Source organism: Protopterus annectens, chromosome 9.part0 (genome assembly GCF_019279795.1).
Source record: "Protopterus annectens isolate FY-2018-M chromosome 9.part0, PAN1.0, whole genome shotgun sequence".
In the NCBI taxonomy this organism is placed as follows: Eukaryota; Metazoa; Chordata; order Ceratodontiformes; family Protopteridae; genus Protopterus; species Protopterus annectens.
In genome coordinates this window covers 150948343-150964935 of record NC_056743.1, presented here as the reverse complement: position 1 = coordinate 150964935, position 16593 = coordinate 150948343, and the positions used below count along the sequence as shown (strand labels likewise).

General features: G+C 39.0%; 1 protein-coding gene across 1 annotated transcript in view; it reads left to right on the top strand.

Annotated features, from left to right (window-relative positions):
- The window catches only part of B4GALNT4 (beta-1,4-N-acetyl-galactosaminyltransferase 4), a 1859522-nt gene that overhangs the window by 1690157 nt on the left and 152772 nt on the right, over positions 1-16593 (top strand). Inside the window, exon 16 of the mRNA XM_044082670.1 lies at positions 9260-9332. Coding sequence (XP_043938605.1) covers positions 9260-9332 — 73 coding nt within the window. The remainder of the gene's footprint in view (positions 1-9259; positions 9333-16593) is intronic.

The following is a 16593-nucleotide window of genomic DNA, read 5'->3' as shown; positions in this document are numbered from 1 at the left end:
TATCCTTTGCCACAAGACCCTTGTATTCACCTCCTGCAAAATGGCTACCTATCTTGGTTATGATATCAGCCATGTGTAATTCTGTCCTTGATACCTGCGCAAATGAAGATGACTGCCACCCACTTCCAGCCTCCTTCCTGTGCATTGTTTCAGGGGATATCTGATGTACACACAGAACTGACCATGAATTTCCAATAACAAACAATGCCATGCATCATATTTGTTCTGTGTGATACCCCATTACCACTGTGTGCTGTAATAGGTCCATAGAGCAGGACTACACACCATCACTCCTCCTGCATTGCTTTCCACTGTGCCCATTGTTGTACTGGGGGAGAATGATTCAGCTGCTGCTTGCTGTTTCTTAACCTCCATGTAATCACTGTATGATTGTGGTGTTTTGGCTGTGAAAGGGGCTGTTGTTGTGGGTCACTTGATGTGTGACTGGTCTGCATGCTTGCATATAGTCATGAGGCATATAGCATGCAACAAACATCTTACAGCCTGTGGCATGGGCATATTGCAGTGCCATAGAACATAACCAGGCCATTGAGTCAGGCCTGGTACAGGCCAAACAAATGCCTTGTAATTTTTCAGTTTGTGTTAGGGCAGTTTTATATGCAGTTCAGCTATTCTGCAAGGATTTTATACAGGTGTTATCAAATAAAACTTCAGGTAGTATGCACCTTCACCTGAAACACAATGTGAACAAATTGGGTGGAGTGAGACATTTGACGCATCATCTTTGGCTCTGTATGATTAACACAGAGCCTGCACTTAGCAATGTTGGACATGCAAAATTTCACTACATAGGAAGCAGAGATATAAATGATTGTATATCACAAAATCAAAAAGACTGGTAATCGAATGGCATTTACATCGAAAATTCAGTTTATCGAATTTTCCATTCTTCACTGTACCGTAATCTCACAATAAACACCTTGATGAATGGCAGTTCGATGTGAAATGCTGTTCGATTACATGACTTTTTGATTTGGTGATATAGGCCCATATAAATAATCTGTGTGCACGATGAAGGAATGGAGAATGGTGTTTGTGCAGACACATTTGTTATCAATATGTCTATGTTTCACAAAACCAGGCAGTTGATAGAATGATAGCCATTCCTACTGAGATAGCATACAACATGGACAACTGGTGGGAGCTTTTTATTTATATATTTGTCATTTGGTAACCGGCTGACTAAGCCGGGGTAAGACCTTTATTAGCCACTTTCATAGGTTCATAGGTTGGTACTAGGCTATCGGCCCTAAGGCCTATGCAAGCCTAGCCATAACAATTCCCTGGAAATTTTTTCCCACAATATTTACTTCTCTGGGCCCCTGTCTAGCAGGGTGACTGACATGATCCCCGGGGTGAATTTCCTATCTCCCATCCAATCATCAGGGTTCCTTTTGAAGAGGGCCAATGAGGTGCTCTGCTTGACATGTATGGGCAGTCTATTCCAGAGTATGGGGAGTCTCTGGGTCAGGAACCTATCCCTCCAGCATGTTTTGTTCATTGTGATGATAAGGTTTAGATCCCTGGAGCGTGTGACTCTGAGGGATTGGGATTTCTTTAAGTGGAGCATGTCCAACAGCTCAGGGTTTGACATGGCCTTGTATGTTAAGCAGAGATCGCCTCTGAGTAGATGATATGCCACAGAGTATAGCTGGAGTTTTTTTTGACGGTCAGCATATGGCATCTGCTTTAGGCCTGTGATTCTTTTAGTGAGGTATTTCTGTGGCCTTTCCAGCTGTTGCAGATGTCTTGTGAGGTACATACCAAATGGGGCATTATTCTCTATAATGGGTCTAATGAGGGATGAGTACAGTTGGACAATGACCTCCTTTTTTCTGGATGAAAAGCCCTTAGTGATGAGGTGTGCCATGTAGAAGGATTTCCTGACTGTTGTGGCAATGTGGTTATCGAAAGTGAGACCACTGTCCACTTGTGTCCCTAATTCTCTCATCACACTTTCGATGTTTAGTGTCCTGCCACCTATGTGGTAGTTCATGGATACATGTTTTTTTTCCAGAGGGGATGACTATACATTTCTTGGCATTAAGCTTGAGCCCATGGTTCTGGCACCAGGCATCTGTTTCTGTAAGGCCCTTTTGTAGAATATCCACATCATTTGGGGATTCAATAATGGCTCCCAGTTTGCAGTCATCTGCAAACTTTGTTAGCCAGAGTCCCTTAGTGTTGGCCTGTACTTTAGAGAAGTAGATGCCAAACAAGAGTGGTCCCAGGACTGAACCCTGAGGTACTCCACTTGTCACTTGTCTGGAGCTGGATTTGGAGTTGGCTACTTTTACAGTCTGGGTTCTGTCAGTAAGCCAGTTGGCAACCCATCAAGTGACGTAGAGATTTATGCCCAGCTTAGTAAGTTTATCTATGATTCCAGAGTGGGAGATGGTGTTGAAGGCCTTGGCGAGGTCCAAATAGGCTGTGTGGACCTCCTTACCCTCGTCCACAGCTTTGGAGACCGATTCGAAGAAGTCAATCAGATTCAGGAGAAAAGATCGGCCCTTCACAAACCCAGATTAGGTGGGGTCCAGTGTCTTGAAGTTGCCAATGTCTTTGTTTATAAGTTCCGTGATAATGCGTTCCATGCCCTTACAGATCAGGCTTGTCAGACTGATGGGACGGTAGTTCCCAGAATCCAAGGTGGATCCTCCCTTGTGGAGCGGGATAACTGTAGCTGTGCACCACTCAGTGGGCACGAAGCCTGAGGTGAGGCTATGATTAAACATGACACTTAGGTGGGGTGCCATTTCATTTTGTAGTTCATGTAGTACACAGCCTGGGATGTCATCTGGTCCCATGGATGCTGTATTCTTAGCTTTGGAGAGTGCAGTTTCTACCTGTGTGGCTGTGATTATCGGAATTTGGCAATCTTTTGGTATTGAGATGGACCCTTTAGGGGGTGAGAGGGGAGTGAAGTTGGCACTAAATCGATCTGCCAGGATATTGGCAATATCCTTGGGATCACTATATTTAATGCCATTCTGTTGCAGCTCAGAGCATATCTGAGCATTGCCATTTAGATTCTTGACATAACTATAGAATGCCTTGTGGTTGTCTTTGGAATCTTTGGCAATTTTATTTTCGTAACTACCTTTTGAGGATTTTATGAGGGATCTCAACTTATTACTGAGGCTGGTGAGGGAGTTTTTTGCATCCTGGGATTTTGCAAATAACAGTAAACAAAAACTGTGCAATACAGTGTATGGAAACATCATAATACCTATAAAATACAAATCTAGTAAAATACACCTAGCTGGCAGAGATAATACATAAACAGGTAAAATGGGAAAAAATCCATCCCCATTAGGAAGCAGCACAATATATATTACTTGCACTTACTTAAAACTTTCTGCTGTAAACCCAAAAGAGCTCAGTATAATCATATATTCATATTTGCTAGACTTATGAAGTTAAACCTTTGAAATGTACTGCATGGAGCGCAGAATAGAGTGAACAGTTGAAGCAGACTGTAAGAATTTAGCCAGCATTCTGAAAATATTTGCTATTGCATTAACGGATCAAATGTTCATTTGGTTTCCTTTTGAAAAGGGTAAGATAGTCTAAGGTAGTGATTCTGCTGAGCAGCTCTTTGCAGGTGGCAGGGGCTAGCTAGCATACAAAAGAACTTAGCACAAGAGGCTAATAAAAATTGTGGTGTAGTCAACCTAACCGAGAAATCTAAAGGAAATGATTATGAATGGTCAAACAAAGAAAACGTACGTGCTAACAGGTGCAGTATCTGTTGTTGAATACTTTAAAATTAAGGGTTTTATATTAAAATAAAAAAAACGGGCAGAGGTAGATAGCCACCTTGCTCTTTATATAGTGGTACAGTGATGTTCATTAACCTTATTTATTTATTCATTTATTTTTTTTTTTTTACATTTGTTTACCGGGGATGTCTGACTGGGCCAGTGGCCCTTTTTTCAGCAGAGGTGTAAGAAGAAAAGCTCCTTTACAAAAAAGAGATTACAAACAATACAAGAAATCAATAGCAATCCAGAGTTCATAACTTAGGTAAATATAGGTTGTAAATAGTTTATACATAAGCAATAAAAACTGATAGAATAATACAGAATGGGAAAAAAAGCTAACAAATAAATTAGCATGAAATAGCTTGTGCCATCATAGAGAAATGACTGATCAGATAAATGCCATGGTATTGGTGGTAAATATTTATGAAATACACATATAGTATATATACACAAAAATTTAGCAAATTATTGCGATGTTGGTGTTACTTTACTAAACAGTACAAGAAGGAGAGAATATGATGCACTGTACGAAGCTAGAGATAGGTAGATGGAGGTGAGAGTAGTGAGCTTAAGGTAGGTAGAGAGAAACTGGAATTCAGTAACAGAAGGGATAGTTTGGAAGTTATAATATAGTAAGGGAGGAGATAATTTGGTTGTAAGTTCAAGGAAGGAAAGAATGAACAGCCTGGATTAATGTAATTAGACAGTAATTGGTTAGGTGTTTCGTAAGCAGTAGGTTAAATTTGGATGTGTTGCTAGAGTGTAGTATTGTCTGAGGCATGGAATTTTGGTGGGAAAATAGAAAGTTACCATAACAATTATTGTCCCAGTCCCCTTCAGTAAACACATCACACCGAATGACATTCGACGACCTTTATTAAACTTCATAAACATAACTTTGACCAGTATTATTTATTAATCACGGCATAAATATCCATATAACTGTTATTAATCACAGCAAAACAACCATATAACTGTTAACTAGGGCAGCATGGTGGCCTCGCTCACCCTGACCAAATAAGCACCGTCCTTACCTCCAGTCACTTATTTTGCTTATCAAGCAGCGTCCCTTCCCTCGCTTTCATTTCCCACTTATTGAAATAAACATCCAACCAAGTAAGCAGCATCCTTACCTCCACTCACTTATTTTACTTATCAAGCAGCATCCAGCTGCTCACTGTCCTTTCCCAACTTAATAAAATGAACATTCAACACCAGAAGGGGAACAGACGAGTGACAAGCCTGCCCATCTTCTCCACCCACCAGCCTGACCTAGCAAGTTCATGTCAAAATGTGATTCCTTACCCAGTTACACCTGCATAAAACCCATTAAGCCCCTCCCCACACTTAGCTCATTTCCTCCCAATCTTCCTAACTTCCCATTTAACCCTTTCATCCCCCCATTAGCTTCCTTCCCCTACCCCATTAATTCCCTTTACTATTTCAATCTGACCACCACCTGAAGATTTCCCTGGACAAATTGATTTGTTACCAAACCTCATTTAGGTTTAGTTACTTTGAGTTTATTGGAGGATCCTAGTGGTCTGCTGTTTGAGTAGGGCTGTGCTAGGCTCTTGAGTGATAGACAGTTGTCAGGATGCTGGAAGATGTAATGAAAGTTAGTTGAGGGATAGAAGATGAGGTAGTTTGATCCAGTTTAGTTTACGAAGTAATGTGCAGTGATGTGATGTGTGTGTGGGAGGTTAGTAGCAAATCTTGTGATTTTGTTATAACAGGACTACAGTTTGTTTAAATCTTATTTTCTGAGATTAATGAATATTTGGTGACACATACAGATGGGTGGAGAGTAGATGAGTCCTAGCAATGGAATGCCTAGTGGCATCGGTTAGGTATGGCTTGACTCTGCTTAGTGAGCCTAGCTTAAGTGGACCTTTTTGATAGCTAGTACAAGGTGTTTGTCAAATTTTAGGTTAATGTCATTTGTGACTCCAAGGAGTTTGGTGTGCTGCATAGTTTCAATTTTAGTTTTATTGGCTCACTAGATCAGATATTTTGCTATTAAAGAAGAACGTAAGCTCTTCTCTAATAAATGTATAACATCTAAAGATCCTACACTCAGTGATTTGTAGTAAAGAGGTCTTATAAGTTGATGATGGAGCAAAACTAGGTAGGGAATGGTCTATTCTTGGGATAAGAACGCTACACGCTTCCACAGTAAGAAGGCTGAATATACTGTAAGCCACTCTGAGTTGTTATAGCAACTTAGATATGATTAATTTAGTATGATTTTGGAATAAAAGGGTGTTGTCTTACAGTATACAAAGATACTTTTGTTGCTTAACAAAAGATAGCATAGTTACAAAGGGATAAAAAATTAGGAATGGCAATACTAGGAACTATTTATGGTGCACCAAAATCATTACAGTAGACTTATTTACATTAATTACAGTGCCAAAAGTCATTATTAGCATGTCTGCAGTCTGTATCATGCAATTCTATGGTATATAATGTCATAGAAGTCATGCATTTTGGTGGCTGTCCTCCACCCCCACACCATTTTGGGGAAATGGATCTGCTCATCTGCATGTGGAGGTAGTGTCACAAGGACTATACTGAGAAAAGGACTGTACTGAGATTTGTGAAGGATCTTTAGCTACTATAGTAAGTGCTACACATGGCTTAGTGTCCACTGGCATTAGACGTACATGGATTCCTCCCAGTCCTGTTTGTGAGAAAGAATTGTCAACCAATATACATGTATCTGTGCACTCAAATACAGTCTGTGAGCTGCTGGTTGGTTAGTTTGAGGTAAGGGAAATGCTGCTGGCACCATTTTCTTTTGCTCAGCATGCCTTTACATCTCACTGCTGGGTGAGAGAGCAGCAGCTGTTGTACAGAGTAAATGCTGCTGTGCTGCTACTGTTCCTAGCATATCTGCTTGTTGCAAATCTACAAATGCTCACGTTTTTTGCTCTTTTAGTAACATGCAACTTGCTGATGCTGTGCTGTACCCTACATCTACAGATCATGACATCCCTCAGTGGCACTCATTTGCTTCTCATTATATATACGTTAGACTGCATGCCTTTATTTGCATGTCATTATGTGGTCATCTTTTCTTATTCTGTTTTCCTCACTATTGAGTAAGGCTACTAGGTACTGTGAATCACAACATGCTTCCATATGGCCACTGCCTGCATAGCAGCATGCTGCATATTAAGCAAGTTTATTGTAAATACTAGCTGTAGTATCACGCTTCAGTCTGAAACATCTGATCACTGTACATCCCTGTTTAGAAAAGGAAATACTTGTATGAGACAGCATGGACTATATAGTCCAGATATGAAAATGGCATTCATTTATGTTACTGGAAGAAAAAGCGACATTTAAGGTTTACTGTTGCTCAGTTGTCATCATTGTGGTTTCACAAGCTTTAAAACTTGCTTTTAAGAGGACTGTATCTCTATGGTTTGTGATACATGCTGATTTTGTTATGGAAAAGCTCACAGAAGAATAAGGACAAAATAAAGCACAGTTAGTGACTCCTCCAGTGGAACAACTGTATTCATCGCAACAAGAACCAAAACAGAAATGACAGAGCTCTGTCACTTGTAGAAGGGAATAAAGCTTGGTCAAGTGCTGTGAAATGATCAGAAAGCTGCTCCCTTGTGGTGGAACCACTTTGATCAGCAGGCTTTGCTCAGCAGGTGAGGCATGGCTGTTGAATCAGCATCGGTTTAACAGTACAGTAGTTTCGTCATTTGAAAAATATTGACCATAGTAATCTGAACTGATTGATGGTAATCATCTACGCGATCATAGGCTTCCTTTTCCTGCCTCTCCTGTAGATCATTTTATGCAGGATGTAAAATATTTAACTCAGTGCAAGTCCCAACTGAGGATGTTGTAGCTTGAGAAATATGACTTTTCTTGCTGTGCTTTGAAACACTTCTCATCTGGTTGACAACTAAGATGCAGAGTAGTGGTGCTTATAGGGCCAGGGAGGGGCTCCTATTCTGCTTGTGCTAATTAGGCTGAAGATTTTCCTGAACTCATGCAGAGCACAGGAACTGAAACTGTAGGGTGCACAGGAACTGAAGCTGTCGATTGCAGGCTGGAACTGAAGCTGTAGGGTGCAGGCTGGAACACAGGAAGTGAAGCTGTAGGGCACAGGCTGGAACACAGGAACTTTAGCTGTAGGGTGCAGACTGGAACAGAGGAACTGAATCTGTAGGGTGCAGGCTGGAACATGGGAATGGAAGCTGTAGGGTGCAGGCTGGAACATAGAAACTAAAGCTGTAGGGTGTAGGCTGGCAGTTAAGTGTAGTAATTTCAATTACTTTTCAGTTGTTTTTTCAAAATGTTTTTATTCATTTTATTACACAACAACAGTATAGTAACAAGATAAAATAAATAAACTATATGCATATAACTGTTAAAATAGTAATGTACATAAGAAAACACTTAATATTTCTCTAAAAGGTTAGACAATTTTGTCCATGCAATTAAATGATGAGTTTTATTAGCCCTTGCTTTTATGGTAGCAATCTCATTTTTACAAATGTATATCACAAGATGAATAAACTCCTCTTTAAAGACAGAAGTAGATTGAGATTTCCAATTTTTATTAACAATTTTCCTTGCTGTGGAGAGGCTACCATAGTAAAATGTTTGGTTTTTAGGAATGACTTCAGGAGCATTGAAAAGGATAACCTATATTTACTTAAATACTAATGTCTCTGAGTCTCTCCTACTATTTTCCCTATTTGTCTATTTAAGTTAATTTTTTTCTATCTTTTATGTAATATTTAAGTCAATTTTTTTATTTTTTTTCTTCTGTTCTTTATGTAAACTTTTTTTTTTTTACTCAATTTTGTATTACTGTCTTTCGATGCCTTTTGTAATCATTTATGTTACATTTTAAATTTTTGTAAGTTTTTTTCTCAGGAGCTTTTCTCCCCAGGCCTCTACTGAAAATGGACGTGTATCCAGTTGGACTAGCCCGGTCAACAAATGTAAAATAAAAATAAAATAAAATAAAATAAATAAGGGAGTCAGAAATTATACAATTGTCAATCCGTAGAGCTTTACAAAGGTATCTAAAGTCTAACCAAATTGGGGAAATTACTTTGCAGTAAACAACCACCTCTTCAGTTTTTTTAATAATCCAGCAATGTTTTGAGAGGGTTCATGCACAAACAGAAATAACACGTCACGCTTACATTACTGTAATTATTTTAATGTTCTTCAAAAATGTGCATTTTTATGGTTAGCCATGTTTTTCCTTGAACAATTTGACTCTTTCTTTAAAATACAACAATGTTCTCATTATTCATTGCATCATACTGAAACTTTATGCACATGTAATTTAAACTAAAGCAATGCAAGATCTTGTATCCCATCTTTTTTCTAGTCATCAAAAAATGAATTCAGTGCAAAAACTGTTCAGACTATTATGTGTTAAGATACCCATGACTACATTAGCTAACCATTTGTGTTTCATGCTTTTTAAGGTACCAGTATTTGAGTCGAAGTGGAAATTTTGAAAGATCTGCAGGGCTACAGGCAGGAGCAGACTCTATAGAGGTAAGGTCTGGAGTGCAGGATACAACATATATTATTTTTTTTTTACATTTAGCAACCAGACAGGAGTGCACAGTTTGTATGGGTGCCTTTCGTAATTCTTTAGAGTATATCTGTGATCCTTAGAACTATGATTTCTATATCTGAATGTGGAGGAATATGTATTAACTCTGCTTTATTTTGGAATAGTCACCTTGGAGTTAGTATATATAGTTAGTATGTGTGTGTGTCTGTGTCCTCAAAGGCCCTTCTTCAGAAATGTTTTGTTAGATTTTCAGGTAAATGTGCAGTAACCATGCTGCATTGTAGTATGAGAAAATAAGCTGAAACGTGGTAATATATTCAACAAGTAATGTTAAGAGTATAGAAGTTAAATAGGCCAAATTCTAGAGCTCAGTGAAAAATAATGATTATGTATCTCAAAGAGGAACTGCAAAGACACTGCTGTCATTGTGCAGGAAGGGTAAAATGTATCCATAGGTTCATAGGTTGGTACTGAGCTATCTGCCCGAAGGCATATATTAGCCCAGCCACGTTGTGCAGTATTCACCACCCCTTAAGTAGTTCCCTAGACCCTTGTACTAGCAGCTAGCACCCTTGGCCCCTATCTAGTAGTGCTGTTGGTGTGATCCCCGGTGTGAACTTTCTGTTACCCATCCACTCATCAAGGTTCCTCTTGAAGAGTGATAGTGAGGGGCTCTGTCTTATGTAGATCGGGACCCTGTTCCATAGTAAGGGAAGTCTCTGCGAAGGGAATCTGTCCCTCCAGCATGTTCTATTTATTGTTGTGTTGAGGTTTATATCCCTAGAGCGTGTAGCTCGAGTAGATTTGGTTTTGCTAAGATGGAGCATGTTCAACAATTCCAGGTTGGACATGGCTCTGTACATTAGACAGAGATCATCTCTGAGAAAGCGGTATGCAACAGAGAACAGTCTTAGCTTTTTCAATCGTGCTGCATAGGGCAACTGTTTGAGGCCAGTAATCCTCTTAAATATACATATCCTCCAAAAATACATGTTTAGGTCGGGTGGATTTCCTCTCAACTGAAAACTAGAGCTAAACAAGATTTAAACAAGATTGCTTTTGCTATGCTCAGAAGCAGATATTTGGAAAAGTCATAAAGTGAGGTGAGGTAAGAGGGCAGAAGAGTTCCTATTAAGGGGAATAATTTTAGTAAATGTTTGAATATGCCATCGCTGTAAATATCAGTACTGCAAGTAAAAAAAGGAACAAGAATGCGAATCCAGTTATTCCGACCTGCTTATTATTTGGCAACGATCCACAGAGTTTGGGAGATTTTTCTTGCATCTGAAGTCATCTTTGTCAAGAAAAACAAAATTTAGTATTATTTTGCACGTGTTTTACTTGCTTTCATTACATTCTAAAAGATTTCTGTGGTATTTATAGTTTTTTCCTGCACATTCTTAGTGTTTCAAGCTGTGTATTTTCCACTGCTGTAAGGGCTGCTGTTTTGCAATTGTAATAATTTAAATAAGTTGTATCTGCAGTTTTCAGTGCTTTTAGGCATCTCTTTTTGTGGTTCCCTAACATTTAGGCTCCAAACCAATTATTTACATTAAGGGGGTCAAATCCTGCACTCTTGTAGCAGGAGAGGGCTGATTTCACCTATCTGAGTACTGGTAGAAAGCTTATTGTGTACTTAGCTGATTGGCCTGTGGACATACATACTTTAAAACTTGCTTTTTTCTGCTAGCATATAAGCCTTGCATTTGCCTGACTCTGCTGTTCATGCAGTGGTGGTTAATGGTGCCTTGTATATATATGAAATCACTAGAAATTGTACTTTTCCCTATAAAAACTACCTCTGATATTTTCCACATTTCCACGCTATTCAAGGAGCAACTAGTTTATGTGCTGAGCAGCACTGCCACATTTAGCTAGTTCTAAATTATGCTGTTACAGCATAATTAACTATCACTGTTAACTATCACTGCTCAAAAAGCAACTGGTTTGCATGCTAGGCAGCATCTCCACACAGGTTAGCTGTAGATTATACCAAGTAAGCATCAATCCCTCATCCCATTGCATACACTCCCCATTCTATTCCCTTGTATAGCATATAGTAATGACCTACAACCATGCATAGGCACTTTCCTGCTATCTCTGCATCTAGCTTGGTGGACATGGGCATGCTGAGACAATGTAACAATTGTCCCATGTTCACTGATAACTTAATTCTGAAACAAATAGGTGAGTACAGTTTGTGAGAGATGTAGTTACACAATGTCACTGGAGGCAGACTCTCACCTACAGACACATAAAAAATGCCAAACAGGTTGTCAGTGACACACAACAGTCACTGCACTTACTAATAAGCAGGCACATAGACCCACATATGTGGAGGTGCTCAAGTATAACTTACCCAAACCTCATGGATCAAAGCCATGGAAAGCACCCCAGCAGTCAAGACTAGAATGCCTTTCACATATCCAACTACCCGCTGCACATGGAAGGACAAAAGATGGAGGTGTATCAATCTACGTAAAGGATAGGCACACCTCAAGACTGATCAGACAATATGACATGCTTGAGCTATTCCATGTCCAACTAACCACAGGAAAAAACCCTTACTACATCCTTGCCAGCCACAGGTCCCCCAGCATGAGCCATGAAAACCATACCTCATACCCGTGTTTACTAGAATCACTTACCATTCAGTCCAATACTGTACCCATGGATGATTTCAACTACCTCTCCATTAACTGGAAAGCATACATGACCACTAACATACAGACCCAAGATTTCTAGACTTTGACAGTGCAAATGCCCTAGAAGAGCTAGTCTGCACTCCTACTAGGGGAACAAATATCCTAGACCTGGTACTCACAAATATGACAGAGCATTGCACCCTCCAAGTGTAATATCCTCACTTGTTAGATCAGATCACAAAGCAGTCTCCCTTGAAATAAATATAAAACTAGAACCCCCAGCTAATCCCAAAACCTTTAAGAACTTTTCTAAGGCAAACTACCTCCTATTAAGCAACAGCATAGCTAATTTTCAAGCTCCCCCAAACCCTGAAAACACAGACACCTATGCAGAGGCATCCACAAAAGTCCTACATGACCATGTAGGCAACTACATAGAAATGGCATTATCAAACTGAAATAAGCCTATGATAAAATGCAAAAACAAACCACCCTGGTAGACCCGTGGCATAAATAGGGTGTACAACTAAAGAAAGAAAATCCTATCTAGAAGTAAGAGAGAATATGCACAACAGAGCAAAAACTCCCTCATTAGTATAAACATGCAAATAAGGGAACTAGCCAAGTCTTCAAAAGCAAATTTTGAGGTAAAAATAGCCTCCCAAGTTAAGCATAACCATAAAGCATTTTTCATTTATGTCCTCAATCTTAAGGGCAGCACCCAACAATGAGCAGAGTTAGTTGTAAACAGCATCACCTATACCCATCCAGAAGATATAACCATCTGCTGGCCAATAAATTCAGCTCAAATTTCACTTCCCCATCACTTCTGGCCTCCCTCTCCCAAGAAATACCCTCCAGCATTCCTCTACCAGTCAACACAAAAAAGAGGTCTCTGCTGTGCTCTCTAAAGCTAAAAACATGGCTTCGTTGGGTCCACAACAACATCCTAGAATACTTCTTCAATAACTTGAAACAAGACTTATCAGGTTGACTTGAATCTCTGTTTAACTACGGTCTCTAGACTTACTTTTTCCCTGTGAAGTGGAAGACAGCAACAGTCATCCCTTTGCATAAATGAGGACCATCAACAGATGCAGGAAATTACAGACCCATAAGTTTGACTTGTCTTATATGCAGGCCATGGAAAGAACAATTATGGATCCGATAATGACATAGAAAACCTCCAAACACTTGACCCAACCCAGTTAGGCTTTGTCAAGGGCAGGTCATTCCTGTTCAATCTGATAAACTTCTTTGAGAAAGTCACTAGGCCCATGGATGAGGGTAAAACAGTGCATGCTACCTACCTAGACCTGGCTAAGGCATTTGACACAATTTCCCACTTGGGTATTATAGATAAACTCACAAAACTGGATAAATCCTTGCATCAGCAGATGGATAGTCAAATGGCTCATGAACAGGATGCATATTGTTAGAGTACGAGAATCCAGATCCTTCAAGAGGCCCCTTACTAGTGGTGCACTACAGGACGCAGTGCTGGCAAATCTCTGGCTTGGAATATACTTGTCTGAAGTCAAGGTTAACGTGAAAGGCAAAAAACAGGTATATCCAGCCAACACAGCAGAAATTTCACTACAACGCAAGTTTATTAAAACAACTATTAAAACTACAGAAAAACAATTAAAGGATTACCGCTTTCACATCTATCATACGCACTTCCTCAGATCTAATACACAAAAGTTAAACATTCCTTTAGTACTCAGTTTTAAATCTTGGTGGGGCAAGGCCCAAGATCTCAGTACAGGTCTTAAAGGTACAGAAGCATTTAAACCTTTCCCACAGTCTGCATGCAGTTCTAAAATCCATTTTGTCACTACACATTCAGTCTTAGTTTTAATGTCACCTTTTCTAATACTATGTTTAATCGACTGTAGTACCAGAAACATAAATCTATGGGTAGAGTCAGTAACTACAACATGCCTAGCAAGGGCATTGCTAACATCTTTCTTAGAGATGTCATTATTATAATCATGTATCTTGTCCCTTTAAGCTGTATTCGTTTTGCCAACATAATAACATTCACAAACCTTGCAGACTGCAAGATACACTATAAAATTTAAATTGGTAAACATGTCCAGTCACAATATTCTGGTAACTATTACTACTATTCACATACTTACATGTTACAAGATTTACATGGATACATCCCTTTATGGCTTGATAGCAATTCATTCTTACTCCTTGTCGGTTTATAACACAATAACTGTTTCAATGACTGACTGTTCTTAAAATAAAAATTAGGAGTGTCACCCAAAAAGCTTTTGTATTTCTCATCAGCAGTGAGAATATGCCAGTTCTTCTTCACTATATGACAGACAGTACCAACATCATTAGAATAGGTAAGGAAAAGCCTTACCTTATTCATGTCTGCAGTGGGTATTGAAGGATCTATTTACACAGATAGATACCACCATATGTCAACAGTGGTAAGAGTCCTTCTATGTGGCACAGCTTGTAAGTAAAGGCATGGCATCCAGATTCAAAGAAGTTATAGTCCCACTGTACATGTCCCTCATCAGACCAATAGTACAAATCACATTTCTGCATGTACTTGACCAGGAACTTGCAAAAGCTGGAGCGGTCTCAGAGGTTCCTTACAAAAAATACAGGATGTAAAGAACATGTCCAATGCAGATTGATTAAAAGGCTTATCCCTTTAATCAGTCTGCAACCAGTTATTATGGGGTGATCTTTGCCTAACTTACGAGGCACTCTCTAATTCAGCCCTGATGGAACTGTTGCACATTTGCAAGAAAACTGAATGAGGCCACATAACCTAAGGTTCTAAAGCTGATCTGGGACAAGAACAAAACATGTTGGAGAGACAGATATGTGTCTCAGAGATTACCCCTTTTCTGGAACAGTTGCACATTTGCAAGAAAACTGAATGAGGCCACATAACCTAAGGTTCTAAAGCTGATCTGGGACAAGAACAAAACATGTTGGAGAGACAGATATGTGTCTCAGAGATTACCCTTTTCTGGAACAGTTGCACATTTGCAAGAAAACTGAATGAGGCCACATAACCTAAGGTTCTAAAGCTGATCTGGGACAAGAACAAAACATGTTGGAGAGACAGATATGTGTCTCAGAGATTACCCCTTTTCTGGAACAGGAATGCCCTTCCTGACCCTCTTCAAATGCAGTTTGGATCAATGGATGGGGAATCATAAATTCACTCCTGGGGTGGAATCCATGTCCCGTATGGGAAGGGGCAGTTTGTAAAATACTCAAAGCACAGATACAAATCTAAGCCATCCTTCAGCCCTTTGGGACTGAAAATCAGGTAAAATTTGAGTGGTAATGGCTAGGCTTGTAAGGCTCTTCAGCCGTTATTCTAGTAATCTCCTATGAACCTTTGAACATATAAAATTGTAGGCCTCAATGATGCTTCTGGTCAATGAAAGGGTGGCTTGAAACATGTTTTATAAGATGGATATAGAAGTTGTATGCAATATGCAGAGGGGAGTACAACACATCATCATGTCCCCACTGTTTCAAACAGATAGCTTATCAAAAATTGCCCCATTCCTCAGTCATGAAGGTGTTGTTTTATTTTAGCAATAGATAGTGTAGAGGGAACATTCTCCACATGGGGGTGCATAGGATACAACCCAATTGATTTGGTTCTACTATGTTCAGAGAGGACACATCAAGTGAGTTAGTAACTGATGAATTGCCATCGACACATGATGACCGAAGCTAAATCCTGAGTTTAAACATTTTATTCTACTAATCAGAAAGTAGTAAATGAAACTGTAAATACAGAAAAAATATGAAATAAGCATTACTCGGATGGGTTTTAGTTAGTACAGTTACTATACTAACTAAATCTACCAGCCTGTATTACTCACAAGTGTTCTGTTTTCCATATTCACCATTCTTCAGGGGTAGATCAAGCTTTAGGATTAAATAGAAGAGTTAATTTTTTTTTTTTGTTGTCTGAACCATGTGCCTCCAACCAGAAAAATTGAAGTGAAATGTTGCATTATAGTATTTTTTTTCAAAATGCTAAAAAGTCTTATTTGATAAGATGAAAACCCTGGTATTACTTGATTTGCACCTCATGAGCCATTTGGTGGTGATACCTTGTATGCATAAATAACCATATGATTTAACATGACAAGTTCTGTAATGGAACAATACTGAAAAGACTCGCACACTGATATGTTAAAAATATTGGCTGGAATACTACTACTTTACTTTACAAAATACTTTACAAGATAAGAAATAAAAAATGTATAGGATATTATCCTAACAAAGGGGGAGCATCTTAATTCATTGAAATGAGTTTTCATTGTAAAGGGAATTCATTGATATTCCGTTGTTAATCCATTCCCGAATTTGTTATATTTAAATAAATATATTTAAATAAATAATGAGGCTTGTGGTGGGCCTAGCTACCTGAAAAGCATTTGTTTTCTTATATGGGAGTAGTTCATTTTGTTCACTTTTACAATGAAAAATGAATCTGATAACTTCACATGAATTCAGAGTAAAAAGTGACAATTAATATCCTAATACATGCTTTTTCTCTGAGTGAAGAACATGTCATTTATACTATGAAAGG